This window comes from Phalacrocorax carbo, chromosome 14, assembly GCF_963921805.1.
Source record: "Phalacrocorax carbo chromosome 14, bPhaCar2.1, whole genome shotgun sequence".
Lineage (NCBI taxonomy): Eukaryota > Metazoa > Chordata > Aves > Suliformes > Phalacrocoracidae > Phalacrocorax > Phalacrocorax carbo.
Genome location: NC_087526.1, coordinates 14,174,325 through 14,193,075, shown reverse-complemented (window position 1 = coordinate 14,193,075; position 18,751 = coordinate 14,174,325). Strand labels below are relative to the sequence as shown.

General features: G+C 39.7%; 1 protein-coding gene across 1 annotated transcript in view; it reads left to right on the top strand.

Annotated features, from left to right (window-relative positions):
• PTPRT (protein tyrosine phosphatase receptor type T) overlaps positions 1–18,751 on the top strand; it is a 474,734-nt gene that overhangs the window by 192,411 nt on the left and 263,572 nt on the right. The window contains exons 5-6 of the mRNA XM_064465788.1: positions 1,395–1,510; positions 3,761–3,935. Of these exons, the coding sequence (XP_064321858.1) occupies positions 1,395–1,510; positions 3,761–3,935 (291 nt within the window). The remainder of the gene's footprint in view (positions 1–1,394; positions 1,511–3,760; positions 3,936–18,751) is intronic.

The following is an 18,751-nucleotide window of genomic DNA, read 5'->3' as shown; positions in this document are numbered from 1 at the left end:
ATGGCGATGTGTGCATGAGCACTTGCCATCATAGGACAGCCCTGTGCTCTGGAAGATGGGCAGACCTGAGGACTGGGAGTTTGGGGTTGGTGTGACTGCACCTGCCCAGGCTACACAGCCTCATATTTGGAGGTGGCTTGTATCTGCCCACCTTAGACGGCAGGCAGAAATTACTAGCATTAGCCTGCAAACATCAGGTGGTACACCCTGACTGTCACCCAGAGGTAGTTTTCTGGTAAACTTTGATGCAAATTACGGATCCCCAAAAAGCACAGTGGCACAGAGTCACTGGCTTTCAGTAGCTGTCAGCAAACTGAGCGTGTGGTGAACGGGATACAGAAGCTAGATAAGACATTTGGCATAGTGTATAGGTCCGTGCTCTCTGTTCGTGTGTCTGCAGTAGACAACTACTTGTATGTCAAGCTTCACGCATGCAGACGCATATGCCCACATCCTTTTGAAGCTGTTTGGTTCCATTAGAAAAAGATGGGTTGGTGTGTCCTCTGAAATTATGTATTTCTTCTGTGTGTAATCATGCTAGAAAATGCAAAGATGAAGTTGAAAAAAAACCTTGGACCTTTAGAGTCTCATAAGGCCGTTCAGTGTGTCCTACTAAAAGTTTTCAAACGGTGTGCAAACTGTCTTCTGAAGGGCCAGCAAGAACTATTTATCGTAATACTTATTATTTTCTTGTGAGTTAGCTTAGAGGTAAATGGGTCTCATATTTAGTCAAAAAGATAATAATCTGATACAGTTCCTTTTTGGTCAAATGTGAAGTCTGCATTTTAATATCAGTGGTTTAATATTGAATTAATAGTGAATTTAGTATCAGCAAAACACTGATATCAGTGATCTTAAATGGGTACAATGATACAATACTGTCAGTTATATGAATATTTCATTTAATATCTGATTTGATATTAATGACACATTATTATTCTAAAGGCCTAGGATGTGTTTGATAATCAATAAAATAAAAAAAGAAAAAAAGGCCCTTGTGAAAACTTGTTTCAGGTCAGCCATGCTTGATAAGCTCAGAAGTATTTGTGTTTTTAACATTTTTAGAAACACATTTTTCTGAAGAAATTCCTCAGTTACTCTTTATAGCAAGTAAGGAATTGGGCTGATGATCATGAACTTGTGTTGTGATTTGACCTAAATCTGTGTTTTGAAAGATGCCGGAGCTCTGTATGATCCCTTAGGCTACCCTCTGTCAGATCGATCATCCACCTCGCTCTGCAGTGAATAGTTGAATACTGAAGGACAGCTTTATTTTGCAAAATCACTTTGTGAGGGATAGGCCCGAATGCTTTGCTGAGTGTTGGCATCTGTAGGTGTAACGCAGTCCATTACCGCCTTGCTCTACCCTTGCAATACTTTGCATCTTTTGTTAGGAAAAGCACCTCATTTCCTACGACTTCAGAATGTGGAGGTTAATGTGGGACAGAACGCGACATTCCAGTGCATTGCTGGGGGGAAGTGGTCACAGCATGACAAACTCTGGCTCCAGGTAAAGTAATGCACGCTGGTTTTGTTTTGTGGTGGTTGGTGTTATTTGGCTTGGGGTTTTTTACTTTTTCAAGTAAACTAAGTAGGGAGAGAAAGACTGGGTGGTGGGGCAAAATTTTTTCATCAAGATCCAGTGAGAACTGCCTTAAATTATTTCTAGGTGAGAGTTTAAGGTGACAAAGTACAGAATCATGATACAGAAAATGGAAAAAATGGCTGGTGACAGCAAACTTTTGGTTTCAAACAAAAGCCCGTGCATCTGTAAGCACTCTGTCATAAAGCAGAAGAGACGGAACAAGTGGAATAGTTCTTCACTTCTGCTTGATTACGCAATCTTCTTTCCTCTCACCCTCCAAAACTGTCCTCAGCCCAGAGTCAGTGACAATATGTTGAGAAGGAAACCTACTCTAGGGTCTGAGATTACTACCCGGGTGGTGAAAACAGGCAAAACCAGTTTGTACCCACTGTTTTTCCTCCGTCCAGTTTCCCTTGACTGCGTTGATAGCAGATTGTTCCTTTAGTCACTGACTAAAAGACCAAAACATTCCCTCTCTTGATGTCTATATAGTCACCCTACTGGTTGGTCTTAAAAGACAGGGTCGTGCTGTTCAGGTGGGTGTAGTAACAACCTTAAGAACTAATTTTCAGTTCTAGAGTTAGAAATGGAACATATATCAAACTGAAGGTGTGGAGTGCATGGTTCCCAGTGGGGGGTACAATTCTGCCCTTGGAAGTGCTTGGATGTGTGGAGTCCCAGCATTACCGTGCGCTATACGTGGAACTCTTGTAGAAGCTTTTAAAATTGTTGAGTTTTTCACTTCTTCTAAACTTCTGTGCCATTAAACACCTAACGTGCCAAACAAGGCAAGAGGATTTTCTTGCTATATGTACCGTGCGTGTACATAGGGCCAACGTGAACTTTCAGAATGCTTAAGACAGTCAACAGTTTTTATTCTCAGCTTGGACTGACCGCCCCATATTTGTAACGTCTAAAGCAGACAAGAATGGCCTTTGTCATGGCTGCTATGGCATTTGTAGTCAAATCACTGACAGATTTTCTCAAACTTTTTTGTTGACTTCAGACATGTTAATAAACTTTAAAAATAATAATTTCAAATGTAGTTTAAATAGTAGGGGAGGAATCAGTTTACCTAATCATAAAAATGAAAATTAGTACTGGGAAAAAGGCTTGAGGTGGTGAGAAATGTAGTTGGCATCACGTAAAAATGACTTGACAGTCACTTTAATTGTACCCTCATCATAGATATTCTCCTAAAAATTACATTTTTATCTGAAATTTATTAACTTATGGTGTACTTTTAGCATCCACTGAGATATATTTTTGGCTTATTCTTTATCTTTTTTGAGTTCTTCCAGTGAAATCATTCCACAGTTATGACTAGATGTGTGTAAAAACACTTCTGACCTGAAGCAGTATGAACCTTTTCCGTGATAAGCAGGGGTTTGGAAGGAAATCATTATTGTTGCTAGTGGAAACCTGGTTTCCATTCTCTAAAATGGAAACATTTAATGAAAATAGTCTTGGAAACACCCCCAAAAACTGATTACTGGAAATTGGCAAAACAGGAGTGTGTTTTCCTTTGAAATTCCTAATAAACTAGACCAACTGAGCAAGTTCAGGTGTTTATGCTGTGGAGAACTTCTATTTCTAACTAATTCTTCATCTGTCCCTTTTCAGGTTGAGAAAATGTAGCCTGGCATTGGTATAGAGGGTTATTGAGGAATGTTGGACTTACAAGGATGTCTGCTCATCCAGCCAATTTATTTACATTGGTCCAGAATCAAAGTTTTACATGTGAAAATGCCAAGTTTATAAAATCTGTTCATTTGTAGCATTTTGCCAGGTGTACAAAATCCATTCATTTGTAGTATTTTCCTGTCCTAGCCAGACCTCTAACTGTATGGTGTACAACCGCATAGCCTGAAGTGTCACTCTCCAGCCTTTTCAATATATATAACACATCAAACACCCAAATATGTTTCAGAAATTAATTAGAAATTAAAATTTTAATATATGTGTAACAACATTTAAGTTTTCATACAACCCTGTAAATTTTCAGGGGTATGGCTAGCAGTCTTTTTTTGAAATATTGTGCTTGTATAAAATCTAACCTAGCGATGTGAATGTGAAGGTCTGAACAATGTTAAAGAATAACAAAAAATAAATTATATATGGATGCATAATCTCTGTGTCTTTGTTAACTCATATTATTTTCATCTCCCGTTGCAGCAGTGGAATGGAAGGGACACAGCATTAATGGTCACTCGAGTGGTCAACCATAGACGCTTTTCTGCTACTGTCAGCGTAGCTGACACCTCTCAGCGCAGTATCAGCAAGTACCGGTGCGTCATTCGTTCAGATGGTGGCTCTGGAGTTTCGAATTATGCAGAATTAATAGTGAAAGGTAGGTTGCACTAAAGCAGCAGGTTTATGCAAGATGAGTATTTCCTCCCACATGGCATCTATGTATAAAAATTGACATCCTGTTGGGCCGCCTTCTGTCATTCATATTAAATTTAAGAAGGAAAAAAATGTGAAAGTGACATGAACTTCAATAATTTTCTTTATACAAATATTTGAGTTGAAACTTTGTCTGCATACGGCCCACTTCATAAGCTTTTGTAGTAGCTATGGATACTTCTAATGGAGTCAGCTAACCAGTTTGTCTGTCAGTCAGCTTCATCTGCCTGCCTTCACGGTATTTTATCAGGCATCAATAATCTTGTGGTGGAGCACTGCATGTCAGAAGAGGCTGCTCAAGGCTGCTGGGAGTAAATGGTGGGATTGGTTCTGCTGATGGTCTGAAGTACACAATGAAACATCAGTAGTTCTTAAAGGATGCTAGGGTTTTAGCCCTGTTATTTACTGTGATTCAAGAGCTGATACTATGCCTGACACATGCAAGATGTGTCTTAATTTTGCCTCCATGAGACATGCAGTAAAGTGCTGTTTACTGTGCTGCTGCTTTTTTTTTTTTTTCTTTAAACTTAACCTGAGCTGCACCACAGGGGTGCTCACTGCCTCGTAGGTGGAGGGATCAGAAGGTGGCTAAGTTGCTCCTGAGACATTCTGTGTTCGGGGTGGGGGTGATGTCAAATGGGACGAGTATGGGTCTGCTTGCTGAGTATAATTTTATTCATCGAAATGTTTAATTTTTCTGTGAAAATGGAGGGCTGCTGTGGAAATGAGATCACTTTTGTCCACTGTAGTATTTTCTGCCAACTTACTGTCATCTGATGATCAGTACTGATGCCTTTACAATGCCTTAAATACAGAGTGTTGTGTGGTGCAGATATTCAGGCTACATAGATTGTGAAGAGAGAATGTTCCTGTTAGATGCCAGGTGCTTTTAATTCCCACTCGGTGATCTTGCATCTTGATCAAATCTGGAGGAATTAATTCATGATTAAAATGGAATTGAGTTGCCAGGAGTAGCATATCTAGGAATGTATCATAGCTAAATAGAGAGAAGGCAATCTTCCAGAGCAACCGAATATAAGAATATGTGAAACAGAGTAGGTTCCTGACGCTTTGATGTTCAACAATATAAGAAGGGAAAAAATAGAAGAATAAGTTATAAACATGAATGGTTGGATGTCGACCAGAGCAGACATTGATAGATTCATTGCTGGATCACTTGAGCAGACGCTTAGTTAGAAGAGATTTTAGGAGAGTGATATTGTTATGGGAAGGTACACTCCTCTGCTCCTTGCTCCTGTTTAGTAAGCAGGTAAGGTTAAGTGGTTCATTTGAGGTTAGTTTGATGCAGCATTGTGGCACACTGGGATCGCATGGATGAGTGCTTCCAAACAGTCTGACTAATTTTAGTGTGGGTAATAGCAAATCTGTAATGCACGCACACAGGCTGAAATGAAAGCAAATTGGAATTGTTTAATTCTGGAGAGATGTTTATTGAATTGCAATAATGTACTTGGGTATACATTAAATTAGTCTGTAATTGAAGTTTTGCTCAGTTGATAGTCCTGCCCCTCAACCCACTAAATCCAAGCTAATACTCTGCTTCTCATGTGCTTTCTCTTGATCAGTGGAACATAAAATCATTGGGGATTTCTTCAGCAAAGGTTAAGGTTTAAAAGTGTATCTGTGTATCTTTTTAATGTAAAGATCTGTTTGCTTTCCTATGCATAAGATGTTTTACTGTAGTATTGAGAAAGGAAAGAGTAATTTACATTTTTCAATATTGAATGATAATATTTGGTAGATACAGAAAGCGAGATTTTGATTTCAAATACATGTACTACTTCTGCCCCCTAACTTGGAACAATAGATAGCTATTTCAGCAAATGAAATTACCAATGAAATCCAACATGCACCACTTCCTGCTGCCCACCGCAAATCCTCCCCTTACATGTCTGTGTGGACATCTTTACTAAGAACAGTGTATTATTGCAAGTAATTAGTGGAATTCTTATACAAAAGATCATAATTTTGAGTTCTAAATTATTATAGTATATGCAGTGGCAGGAGATACCTTCTGTAGTACTGTGAAAATGCTTTTATGTAGAGCTGTTTGCTGTCTATGCTAATACCTTTCTGCCTTCTGACTGTTGCAAGGCTTGTATAAATGACAATATATTTATTCTTCTCTTTGCACTCTAGAATCTTAATAGTCAAGCCAAGCCAGAGAAACCTGTCATTTCCGTCCGTACGCCTTACCGTCCTTTGGTGCTCCAGTGGAAATAGCTCTTCTCTATTTCTTATCTCTCACTGCTGCACATATAGTAATTTAATACAATTTTGTACAGGGAGGTTTTCAAAAAGCCCAGAAAATCTATATCTTGCTATACTGATCGCATACGAACGGAATGCTTCTTGTCCATATTTTTTTTTAAGTAAAAGCTGCGTGGCAGATACTCCTATTCTGAACTAAATGTAGGTTTTGCTTGTGTAAAGACTCTTTAAAATACTGTGGAAATTGGCTGGAATCTTATCATTGAAAGTATGTATTAATGACAGTGTCCTCCCAGGACACCTGTCACATTATGTAAAGTTGTGAACAACATTTTAAACTTTGTGTATGTGTATGGAGGTTTGTTTGCGATTTGGTGTGGTGTTGTTCCCCACCCCCCCATCCCTTTCAAATATTCTCAATGCCTAAATTAATTACTCAGTACGTGGTAGGAATCCAAGGAGAGCTGATAAAGAGGGACTATTACAGGATCTGTAACCTATTTTTCATGAGCCAATTTTCCTGAGAAATTCACTCCCCAGGAGGTCCCTCAAAATTATTTTATTGCTACCTGATGCAAATGCTTTTAAGGCTCATGGCATTTTCTTAGGGTCTGTTCTGCTGCTACGGGGGTGGGAGTACTCAGCTAAGCCCCTCTACAGGCCTCCAAAGGTGTGTTCTAGTTCTCTCCAGTGTTGTCTTAGTTGATTTTCAGTGTCTTCAGTTAGTCAGCATGGATGCAAAACAGGCTGTCTCTTAACTGAGTGGTTTTCTGTCATCCTTGTGATATTTGGGACAGCTCATCTTTTATCAGTCACTCTTGTTTTTGAGGTTTTGAGATGTGAGAAGCTGATGCCTTCAGTGACGCTAGAGGGAGAGGTGGTTTATCTTTTGGAGTTACTTACTATTTTTTATGTAGGTCTTCTCTGGTATGATACTTGCCACTGTAACTGCACTGTCAGTCTATTGACTCACCAGGTGCACAGTGCAAACTGCTGTAGGGATCGGAGTCTTTTCCTCATAAGTAAATGCTGGAATTTTAAAAAAAAAAACAAAAACAAAAACAAAACAAAACCAAAAACCCAACACAAACCAAATGCATATGCAAACACCAAACAAAATCCACAAACCACAACAAAAAGCCCCTGTCAGTTTATCAGAGTTGAGATACTAAAGTGTGAAAAGCATACTAAATAATTGGACAATTAAATAAATCTATGTATTTAGACTTCTCCAGTATTAAATATACTGTGGAAATTCCAGATTCACAACTATAAAGCAGACTCATCAATGAAAACTTCTGCAGGTATTTTGGCTTTCTCAGTATTTGTTATTGGAGCTGTGTCCAGAATAGTTTCAGTTAATTATTAAACAGTAGAAAGTCCTATTAGGAGAAAGAGCTTTCTGGAGCTTAAATGAAGTAAGAAATAAAAGCATCTCTGTTCTCTAGCTGAGCCTGATGTTGGGCTGGAGCTGGCCCCAGAAATGTTGCATCAGGCCCTCCAGAGGTTTCCTTGAATAAAACAAGTGCAGTGTAGGTATGAAAGCATACACGTGTACTCCAGGTTAGAGCTTGTTACTAGGAGGAAAATATAATTGCCTTCAACATAGTTGTTCAGGATGCTCACAAACTCCAATGTCTTTCACTTCATGTAAAGCAATTACTGAGAGAGGTGGTGGAGATGAAAAAGATTCTTCAGGGTTTGGTTGGTTGGTTGTTTGAGGAAGCTTTTTGTGGGCTTTTTTTGTTTTGGTTGTTGGCTTCTTTTTGGTTTTGTTTTTTTTTTTGTTTTTGTGCCTGATGCATGGATAGTTATCTGTACCCCAGGGTATTCGTGCCAAATGTACTCATTAAAACTAACGTAATTGCTGTTTCTGTGATGGAGCTCAAGCCCCCATGTTTCACTCAGGAGATCGGGGCTGCTGATAGGAAAAGTAGGCACTGTGCTGCAGCTATCCTCTTTTGTCATCAGAGTGTCTGTAAGATCGAGTCTGTTCCTTCTCTTGGAACTATTTAGGAGATAAGCTCAGCTGTGGTATACATGTGGTTTAGATTTTACTGTTAAAAAAGTATTTTTTTCTAGTATGCATTAATAACTTCAGATAGGAATTTTCATGCCTTCCAGCTACTTATCAGACTCATCCAGATCTCAGAAATTGCTGGGTAGATTTGAATTCATCTGCCTGAGTAATGCACATTAATCAAGGTCTTCAAAGTTATCTTGTGAACAGGAGAAAGTCTTTTGCTGGTGCTACCAACAGCATCAGTAAAGCTGTGATCGTGAGGGCTCCCCTCAGGCTGCCTGCTATCTGTTTCTCTATTTTTACCAGTTTACAGAAGTAGGTTCAGTCTGCAGAGTTTACATGTACTGTTCCATGACAGGTTAAGTATAGACTTGATAGAACATGTAATGATGTTGCTCTTTTGAACAGTACACCAGCACAGAATGGGTGTTGTGTGTGTGCATGCGGACCATTTATGAAGGTTACGTTGGCTTCGAAATTACTGAGCAAGGGAGAATGGCTTTGTGATTGTAGGGTGTCTGAAAAAGCCACTTACGTTCCTTTATTTCTTTACAGTCACAGTGGTGTAGGGCATGTAATACTCCCTTCCTTGGTGTTCGCATCTGGCTGGTAATTACTTGAACTTGTCATTGCTCTGTTTAATCGTCTCGTTCGGTGTAGTCCAATAGCACTTGCTTTAACTCAGTTTTAATCATTAGGTGGGTGCGTGGTGAGAAAAGGGAGGCAAAGAGACTACCAGCACTCATTCACTCTCACCGAGAGCTTTAACTCCACTTTCTCTTCTTTCAGTCCAACTTAATATCTTTCTGTGCGGTGGATGGGGGAGATACGAAGACAAAGCCATTGTTTCTTAATAATCGGCAGTTAATATGAATGATATAGAATCATAGAACCATTAAGGTTGGAAAAAGACCTCTAAGATCATCAAGTCCAACCCCCAACCCAACACCACCATGCTCTGAAGTGCCAAATCTACATGTTTGTTGAACACCTCCAGGGATGGTGACTCCACCACCTGCCTGGGCAGCCTGTTCCAGTGCCTGGCCACTCTTTTGGTAATGAAATTTTTCCTAATATCTATTCTAAACCTCTCCTGACACAACTATTCCTCTTGTCCTGTCACTAGTAACTTGGGAGAAGGGACCAACCCCCACCTCACCACAACCTTCTTTCAGGCAGTTGTAGAGAGCAACAAGGTCTCCCCTCAGCCTCCTCTTCTCCAGGCTAAACCCCCCCAGCTCCCTCAATGTCTCCTCATAGGACTTTTTCTCCAGACCCTTCACCAGCTTCGTTGCCCTTCTCTGGACACACTCCAGCACCTTAATGTTTTGTGTGTGTCCTATACGTGCTCTTTGAAAAGCAAGCATTTCTGTCTTCTGTTCAACCTCTAAACTAGAACTGGGAAATGAAGCCATTTCTCTGAGAACTGATTAACACATACTTTTTTACAGGAGCCAGTTTTCAGAGCTGCACCTAGTGCCACACAGACTTGCAGTCACGTTCCAGCATGTGCATTCCTTGTTTCTCATGTTTATGTTAGTCAACAAGATATAAATTAGAGTAAGTGTAGCCAGGGAGAATACAAAGCTACAGCTGAGGTACAAGGAAAGTTCATAAACTAATGGTGTATTGACAATTCAATCTATATTTTTTCCCAACTTTTTGTATCTCTTTCTTCAGGAGCCTTTCTGTGTGAAACGAGCAGAGAGTACTGTCTTAAACTTTATCTTGATCGCAGCCACTTGGGAAATTATAATGGGTTTCCTATCACACCACTGTGCTGCGTTTCAGGAATTTCTTGGGAGATTAATAGTGTGCATCATTTGTGGGGTTAGTTTGCTTTGGGTTTTTGTTTTTTTTTTTTTTCTTCCCGAGGCAAAGGTAAGTCCAAGAGTTCTGGTTTTATTCTGACTGAAATTTCACTTGAGACTGGTAGAGAGGAAGGCATGGGATGAATATGCTTGGACTTGTTTTTAATAGTTAGATTTCCAAGTATGATGATGTTGATAATGTATAAAGTTCTTGATGAAATAGAAGGTATAAATGCAATAATGAACAGAGAAAGATTAGGGAACAAGCCTTTTGAAGCAGAAGGGACTCGAGTAAATATCCTTCAGTTTTCCAGTGTTGAAGAGTGTTATAGAAAGCTGTTTCTTCCTTCCTTGTTTGTGGAATTGTCTCCAGCCTCCCTGATGCATCTCAGGTACCAGTTGTTGCTGTGGTGTGGTGAGCAGACAGCTTGTGTCAGCTGCGGTTCTGCTGACTGGAAGTCTGGGGGAGGACTCCTCGCTGATCTTAGAGAAAGCTCTAACAGCTAGTAGTAGTGAGGATGAGGTATCTCAGGGTTATTTTCTTCTCTCTCTCAAGACTCTGAGAAATAGCTTTTCCTTACAAGAAGGTGTGATTAACTTGGTAAAAGGTTTCGGTTTTTTATTTATCTTTAATTGCAGTTACTTGGACTGGAAGATTCCCTGGGGGGAGAAGGGAACTTTCCTGTTGCTTTGGTTAGTTACTGTCTTTTGTAGTTTATCTGTGTCACATTTCTCCTTACCTCCGTTCAAAGGAAACAGAGGGGATCTCCAAAGAACAGAAATAATGAAAGGGAAAGCATCACTGTACGGCAGACCTCCTTTCTCTAGACTCTCTACTTTCCTTGGCTTTTCCATCAGTTGATCTTGTAGGATGTAGTACTCTATAGAAAAGGTGATCAGCCTTGTTCTCTTATCTGTGGTTCTGAGGTGCCTTATCCCATCACACAATATAAAGGAGCAAATGGGCATCAAAGTCTAAATAAGCTGTCTTGTCAAAGCATCCTCCATCCCAAAATATTAAAAATGCTTCAATAATTTATATTACATTTTGGTCTTCAGATAAGGTTATGATCCAAAAATTAGTGGAAATTGAATGTCATTTGTTGGCGTGCATTCCAATAAGCCATACCTACCTATTAACTTCTTATTTTAGAGAAAGCTCCCACCAAATAGTGCAGCTGGTGGAAGCAGGGATCCTGGCAAAACACAAAGGAATGTGTTTCAGCTTGCCTAGGATTACACTTACGTTTCAAAAGTACGGACAAGGTAATTTATGTATTTCATGCTGCCTTACATCTAGCAGAAAGGATAGCAGTAATGTGACTCTCAGGTATATTGCTGCTGGGTGTAAAGAGTGTTTAACTATTAACTACTTGGGTTCTCATGCTAGAGGCTTCCATTGTGCTGTAGTATCCATTTGTCAGTCTACAGAGCCTTGCAACTACCAGTTCTCATTTATTTATTTTTAAAAAGAAGGGAGGATTAGCAGTTACTTGGCCAGTATTACTTCTCCTCCCCATTAGCTTTCTAGCATGCTTGCCAAGTGTAGACAAAATACAGAATTAACATGCTATATCACTTGTTCTCTGAACTATGCTGCTGTTTCTAGTAGGGTGTGTTCCTGCTAGATTATCCCTATGGTTTATGTCCTGTAGCTGGACCTCTTAGCCTTTTCAGTTTCTAGTTAAAATTATCAAGAAAGCTTAAGGCAACTGCACAGAAATTAATTCAGGACTGTTGATGCTCAGAAAAGCGCATCAGATGCTAAGGACATATGCCAAATGCCTTTGCTAACTTTCTTGCAGTGGATGGATTGGTAACTCAGACAACCAGATGTGTGCCATTGGAAAATGTGTCTGGCAGCTTTTTATTGTTCTTTGTTTCTTTTTAATGTACAAATTTTAATGCAACTTGATTGCTAATGGTGCTCATGAGACATTACGATTGAAAACTACACTTTCTTTTTTTTGCTTATACCTTAGCCGAAAGATTTAGCAGTAAAGATGAGTCACATAGAGTTAACTCTCTTTGCTCATCTTTCTTCTGCCTGTTTAATTGTAGGGAAGTTATTAATGGTCTTCTCCTGGAAAATAGAATCTAAAGCTGTTCTTAATTTACCCATCATGTGGTTACGATCCTGTTAAATGCTTTTAATTCAAGAGAAGTCCCTTGAAGCGTATCATCTGTCACCATGCTTAGATGTTGGTGAAGAGCCTGAATGATTTAGGCATACTTGGACACTTGTGAGATATAATTGTTGGGCATGAGCTGTTATCTCAGTGGGAAAGATATCCTTTTCACATCAAAATATTTCTTCTGTTGCAGTGGAAAAAAAAAAAACCTAAAAAAGTAGTGCTTTACTTAATATGAAATACACGCAAGGTTGCGTCAGATTTCTTAGTGTGAAAGGATGATCATTAATATGAGAGCCTTTAAGAAAAACCCAGCAAAACACAGAGTGTATTTACAATACAATGAGACCTGCAGATCCCATCTGTATAGGAGAAACAAATTAATTTCCAATGAAGGGAGCAGACTGTTTCTGTACATGCAGATACCTCAGATCAGTTTGATTAGTGGAACTTTTAAAAACTTTGCAGTGCTAGACACAGTGAAGAAAAGCGTAGTTACTGATCTCTTTCAGAAATGCAGTAATTACTGGAGCTGATAGGCTTTCTGCAAAGATGATGTATTTGTTGTAGGACGACCAAACTAAGTTAAAATCACCTGTGGAAGGGAACAACTTCTGTCCTGAGCAAGGTGCTTATGAATTCCCCAGCCAACTTTGCTTTGATTTAAGCCTTACTCTTTGCTGGCAGTGTACTGTGAGTTTCTTTAGTGCATAGCTGGGTTTCTTAGGATGTGTAAAATGTGCGCCCAGCTTTTGTATTTATTTGTGTTGTTTTAAAAAAAAAATGCAAAGCAAGAGCTAGAACAGTTAAAAGCAATATGTTGGTTCCCAGTGATCTGTGCTAAAGACCATCTTACCTTGGGGTTTTTTTGAACTTAGCTTTTTTCCCTTTGTACATGGCGAACCACCTTTGTTTGTGTTGAGGTCTAAGCCCTTCCTAAACAATCTCTTCATGTGCATACTCAGAGTTCTTACAGACTTCCAGGTCTGTACGTTATACGTACCCTTCTACTTTCTCTTCTTTGGAGCAATCTGCTACCTATGCTGCAACTGATTCACTACACGGGTGTTTTTTGAACTACTCAGCTGGGTTTGGAGGTTGGCATTTACAAGCTGAAGCTCTAATCCTAAAGTACAGAAGGTTGCAAGGTCTGGAGGAAGGAATGAAGGAGCTCTGTGAACACTGAATGGTTGAGTTCAGAGCTAAGGACATTAGCATTATGGCAGCTCCAGAATCTTTTTAGCTCCAAAGCTGGGAGATGACAGAAGTCTTTTGAAGTCTGTTAGCCATGCTGAATGGAGGCCATTCAGCAAGCCTGTGGAAGGTATTCAGGTGAATGGGATTTTTAAAGTTTGCATAGCATTTAGCTCCTAATGATGGAGCTGAACTGCTTTGCTTTCAAAGCCAGTATAACTGAACTCCAGGGAGAAGCTGGGTGTCGGTTATGTTTGCATTTGTCCTATCTGAATGAAGAGATGATGAAGAGCATGTTCCTGTGTTAAGGAAGGAATGATCACTTCGAAGTTAGTTCTCCACTCAACTGTGAGATTATTTGAGACAAGAAAATAGCCAAAACTGGATTTTTGAATTGAGATTTTGCAGTCCTCCTTCCCCATCTCTATCTGATCAAAGAATGTTTCAGTTTTCTGGGCAAATAATTTCCCAACATCCATTCTAGCAGTAAGATGATGAAATACACTTCTCATAGAATCACCACCCTAAAATCTGTTATGCTGTTTCTTAGCTTTGATCTGGTGTGTTAATCTTCTGACACGGTAAATACCACTGCTTGTTCCCCCCTTTTACTGGTGCTGGGACACTGGTTCAGATCACACCCTCACTGTTACCCCTGCCCTGCTGTGACTTTTAAAGAATGCTTTAGATGTAAGAGCAGAAACCTGCTGAGCAGCAGTTAAATAGGGTGGTGATTACAGCAAGCCCTGCCACTGTTTTAATCATTAGCCTATGAATTTGATTAAAAAGAACCCCAAAACCACACAGTATGATGTTTCCTACCTCTCTACAGTCCATGCTGCCTGCTGAACGGCTGTGCTATAGCACCTTCAGGGTAAAACTTTGCCTTGGCTTATTCGTAGGCCTCTCCTAGTGTTGCTGATTTTTCTAACTTTCCTTTTATTATGAATAATTTCAACTGCAGCATTGTGCTCTGCTATGCTGCACAAATATGTGAAACCCCCTCTCTGAAGACGTTGTTCCTGTCCTCTTTCTTCTTTTTTTAACCAGGTTTCTCTCCAGTGCATCTCTTGCTTCTCTCTCTTTCTCAGCAGGAAACTTCCCATCAGTGCTTGTTTGTGTGTGAGGAAGATGCAAATAGCTGCAAGACTTAGGCGCTCTCTCTTTGGATCCTATAAATCAGTCTTTGCATATGCTTTACTGTCCTATTTATTGGCCTGCAGCTAATACTGAATTACATGACAGACTACAACTTACAAACTGTTTGTTCCCTCAGCAGGATACAGACACAAATTAAAATGGAAGACATTTGGATTGCTTACTTCCTTAATTTTCTCTTTTCTTTATATTATGGCAAATTCTTCTTGTGTTGCTGCTGCTTGTGGGTTTTTGAGTGAACCCCTGTGGACACTGCTGACCATATCATATTGCCTTTTAATCAGCAGTATGGTGTTATTCAGTCTTCTGACCCAGGTTGCTCGCTAAAGAGTGATTTGTCAGTATTTTCCATGTTTTTGATGTGGAAACTCTAAATATAAGCACTTCTGTGTTTGCTTTTACAGTGTTTTCTACCATTTCCCTTCTACTTAGCCTTACCTCTGTTACATGCCTTTGCTTTACTCGATGAGTCTTAAAAATTGTTTGCTTTTGTTTGCCTTGTGTCAAGAATATGGTACTTCAGGGATGACGGAGAATTTTGGTACATTGGTTTTGTTGCCTGTGCTTAGGCCGTTCAGAGCATGCAGCAATCACTTAGCTTGGGGAAAGTTTTATGATTATTGTTGTAGTCACAAACCCATATGCTTTTGAGAACTGAAATCTTGTAGCAGACAGGAATTTTGTATAAATTTCTATATCTCTAACTATGAGAAGTTCTAAGTGTAATACTTTTTCAGGATTTAAAATCAGGGATGTTCACTTGACGCCAATATTAAATTATGCATTCAAGCTCTGACAGAGTGAGTCTTGATTTTGTAAATGGCCTCTGACAACCGAGTGCTCTGTTTACTTTCTGCTGCCTACTAAGGAAGGACAGGACTACATTAAAAGCTGTGTGGATCAGGTGACACATGTTGAAGGCAGACTCCTCTGAATAGAATTGAATTGCACACTGACAGTAATTAGGAAAAATAATTCTTTGTCTCCCAGATACAATCTTTTCACCCTATGCGTGGTCCTCCCCAAAGCTCTGCCAATTCAATATAATTTAGCATTACTTAACACTGCATTTAGTCAAGGAGTCTGAGAAAACTTACTCTGTTTCAGAATTATCCTAAAATTCACCATAATTCCTTTTTGTGTCATCTTCTCAGAATATAACAGTTCCGTTATAGTCTTTGCAGTAGCATTATTGGCATTTCCTGAGCAAAAAAAGGAAATTTTATACTCTTCATTAAAGCTGTGATAGTTTCAGTAGGAACTAGACTATTCTCTCTCCCAAGATTTACTTTCAAAATAGAGGATCTGAATGTTCTGTGTGCCTCAGCCCCAGGTGTAGCACTTCTATACTCATAAAGAAGTTTTATTGTTTTTCATGTATCTCATCTCACTTACAGATGCAATGACAGAAAGAAAAAATGTTTAATCTAATTTGACCTTTTGCAATATGCAAGCCATTGAATTTACGAGTCATTCTTGCATCATGTGCAATACCATATAAATAACACAGAATAGTTTTCAAGAGAGATTGATTACCATTAAAAGTGTTTAAATTATAGGGAATCTCATCTGCCTTAGGTGAGTTCTTCACATACTTATCTTGACTGCTTAGCCTCTATACCCTGTTGCAGTCAAATGTTTCCAGCTTTTGCATCTAACAGTCAGATCTTAAGTCTTTCTGCTAAATATAATAAATCTTGAAGTACTGAATGTTTTGTTGTTGTGTAGGAACGTGTATTGACCATGGTCTAGGCTTTGTTTGGTTAACTTATGTAAGTGTCTTAAGTATCTTTGCAAGGTCCCTCGTTCTGTTGAAGTGCTGCTGTTGGTTCTGGGGGAAGTATCTCAGACTGGACTTTCACATACACTGGTGAAACATCCTCTTCTGTTTCCACAATGAATACTCCTGCTTACTATGTGTGTTCTCTTTCTTGCTGTGCAATGGGGAACTTTTAAGCACTTAGATTTTTATTATTTTTTTTCCCCATTCCGCCACAAGCCTTTTCAGCAGTGACAAAGGAACTCTAAACATGTACTGCATGCTTAAGGAAAAGCAGTTTTTCACACAGAATGTTTCAGATTGTTTCATGTGGCAGGAAAACATCATTGCCTACTGGCATCGTCAGTACTCTCAGAACTTCTGGACTCAACACAGTAACAAATAATAATTGTGCTAAAAAGAAAGTGTACTGGATGCTTCACGAAATGCCTAATGGAGACTTGGTGGAAGCTGTTAGTTTTCAGTCTGGGTCTAGTAAAACTTCACGTTATTTATTTTATTATCGGACAGCCTCTTGGTGTCTGTCACAAAAAGAAAAAAATGTCTTGAGCCCCCCCACCCCACCCCACGGCATCTCTGTGTCACAGAAAAGCTTTCATAATTGGGACATGCAGGTATTTCTGTGTCCCCACTTGCGCCAAATTTATAACGCTGCCTGCGTACCCCGAACGTTGAACTTGTTCCATAGTGTCAAGATGTGTTCCCTGGGATATTAGGTTTGAGAGAGTTTGAGGGAATATGGGGACCCTTGCACACCTACTGTCCCCAGCCGTTGGATCAGTGCGTGGGAGCCTCGGGAACCATGGGCTGTTTTATCAACATTGAACTGGCTAGCAAAAATGTGAGCAAAGGATAAACGAAGTGATATTGTCTGTGGCCTTCTTGCTCTGATAGCTGTGAACCCCATCGCTGCCATCTTTTTTCTCAGCTCCATAGCATATGCTACCTCATCTGGGAGGCAAGTTTTGCAGATTTTTAGTTAGATTTTAGCACAAGTTTTTCAGAATTCCTTGTGGGTTTTTTTTTCTGTATTTATGTGCTTTAACCCTGATAGAAGTAAAGCACAGGAAATATTTTGTGAGCGTCGGCAACCCGTCTGTCATCGGCAGCTAGGTAACTGATAGGTTTCCCATAATGGAAAACGAAATGCATGTGCTTCTGGAACAAATGACACTCAGGTCTTGTTTGGTGCTGGCTCTCCCACCCTTTTCCTTTTTTGCAGGAGTATGGTGTGGTAGTTTCAATCTTCCCCAATTTCTCGGAGGCTCTGGAATGTTTTTTGTGGAAGTACCAAGACCTATCACCTGTCATTACACCTATCATAGTGAACAACACACCATGCAGCATATTGGAATTTCTAGCATTTTTTACTGCCTCAAAATGCATTTTGTGAGAAAAGAGAAAGAATTGATCTCTCGGTGTAATACTTTGGAGTCGCTCGTAGGGAACAACCTAAATCAAGAAATATGTTTCAAGGCTGAGCTTTAAACTGAAAATAAGCAGATATACAGCCCAAGAGAGGTGAAAGATGGAAGGAGTGTTGTGATGTGCGGGGTGTTCTGAAACTCTATGTATCATAAAAACCTGAAATAAAAAGATAAGTATTGAGTGAAGAAAGATTCACCTAGTTTTCATATGACTTAACAAGTTAGCAGACACTTCTGATGTGTCTGCCTGTTACATCCGTGACGTTGGATTACTGGGGGTGTGATAATGCCATTTGTTGCACTTAATATGAGAGGTGAGGTGGGGGCTTGGGCACAAATCCTGACATTTGCTTCAGCTACCATTTGGGGGTATTTTAGGTGGGGAGGGAGAGAGAGGGTTCCCAGCCAGAGTAACACCTTCCTGGTTATCACAGGAGGTCTGTAAGGTCTGTGCTGACTGAATGGTCAGGCTAATGGAGTAAAGGTGGTTTGATAAAGTTCACCTGTCCAAACCAATACAAGGGGTTGACTGGAGCACAGACATGTAGGAAAGTCTTCACTAAGGTTCGCTGTAAGCTTAAAGGGCTTCTGTTGTTAACGACTCAGGGTAACACTGTGATGTGTAAGATAGGCAGAATCCAGCCTTGGATTCGTCTTGGAAAACTTTGGATTTATATGAACATTTAAGACGCTGCTTGCTCAATATAACAGTTAAAGGCCAGATTTTTTTACATCTAAAACTTACCGGTGCTTAACAAGGGTTCTGTTTTTATCAATTAAGTTTTACTTTTGCTGCTGAAATATCAATATTTTGGCAACCTTAGCTGTTTGTTTTTTTTTTTCTTTCAAGTTAGACTTGAAAATTTCAGATGAGTAGACCTACAAACTCACCTTAATTGTGAGGCTTTTTTCAGTGGCTTACAATGCTACTTGCTGTTAGTTGAGAGAGAATCTCCCTAGCCATTATAGCTAGAAGATAGCCAAATGGAGAAAAACTGGAGGG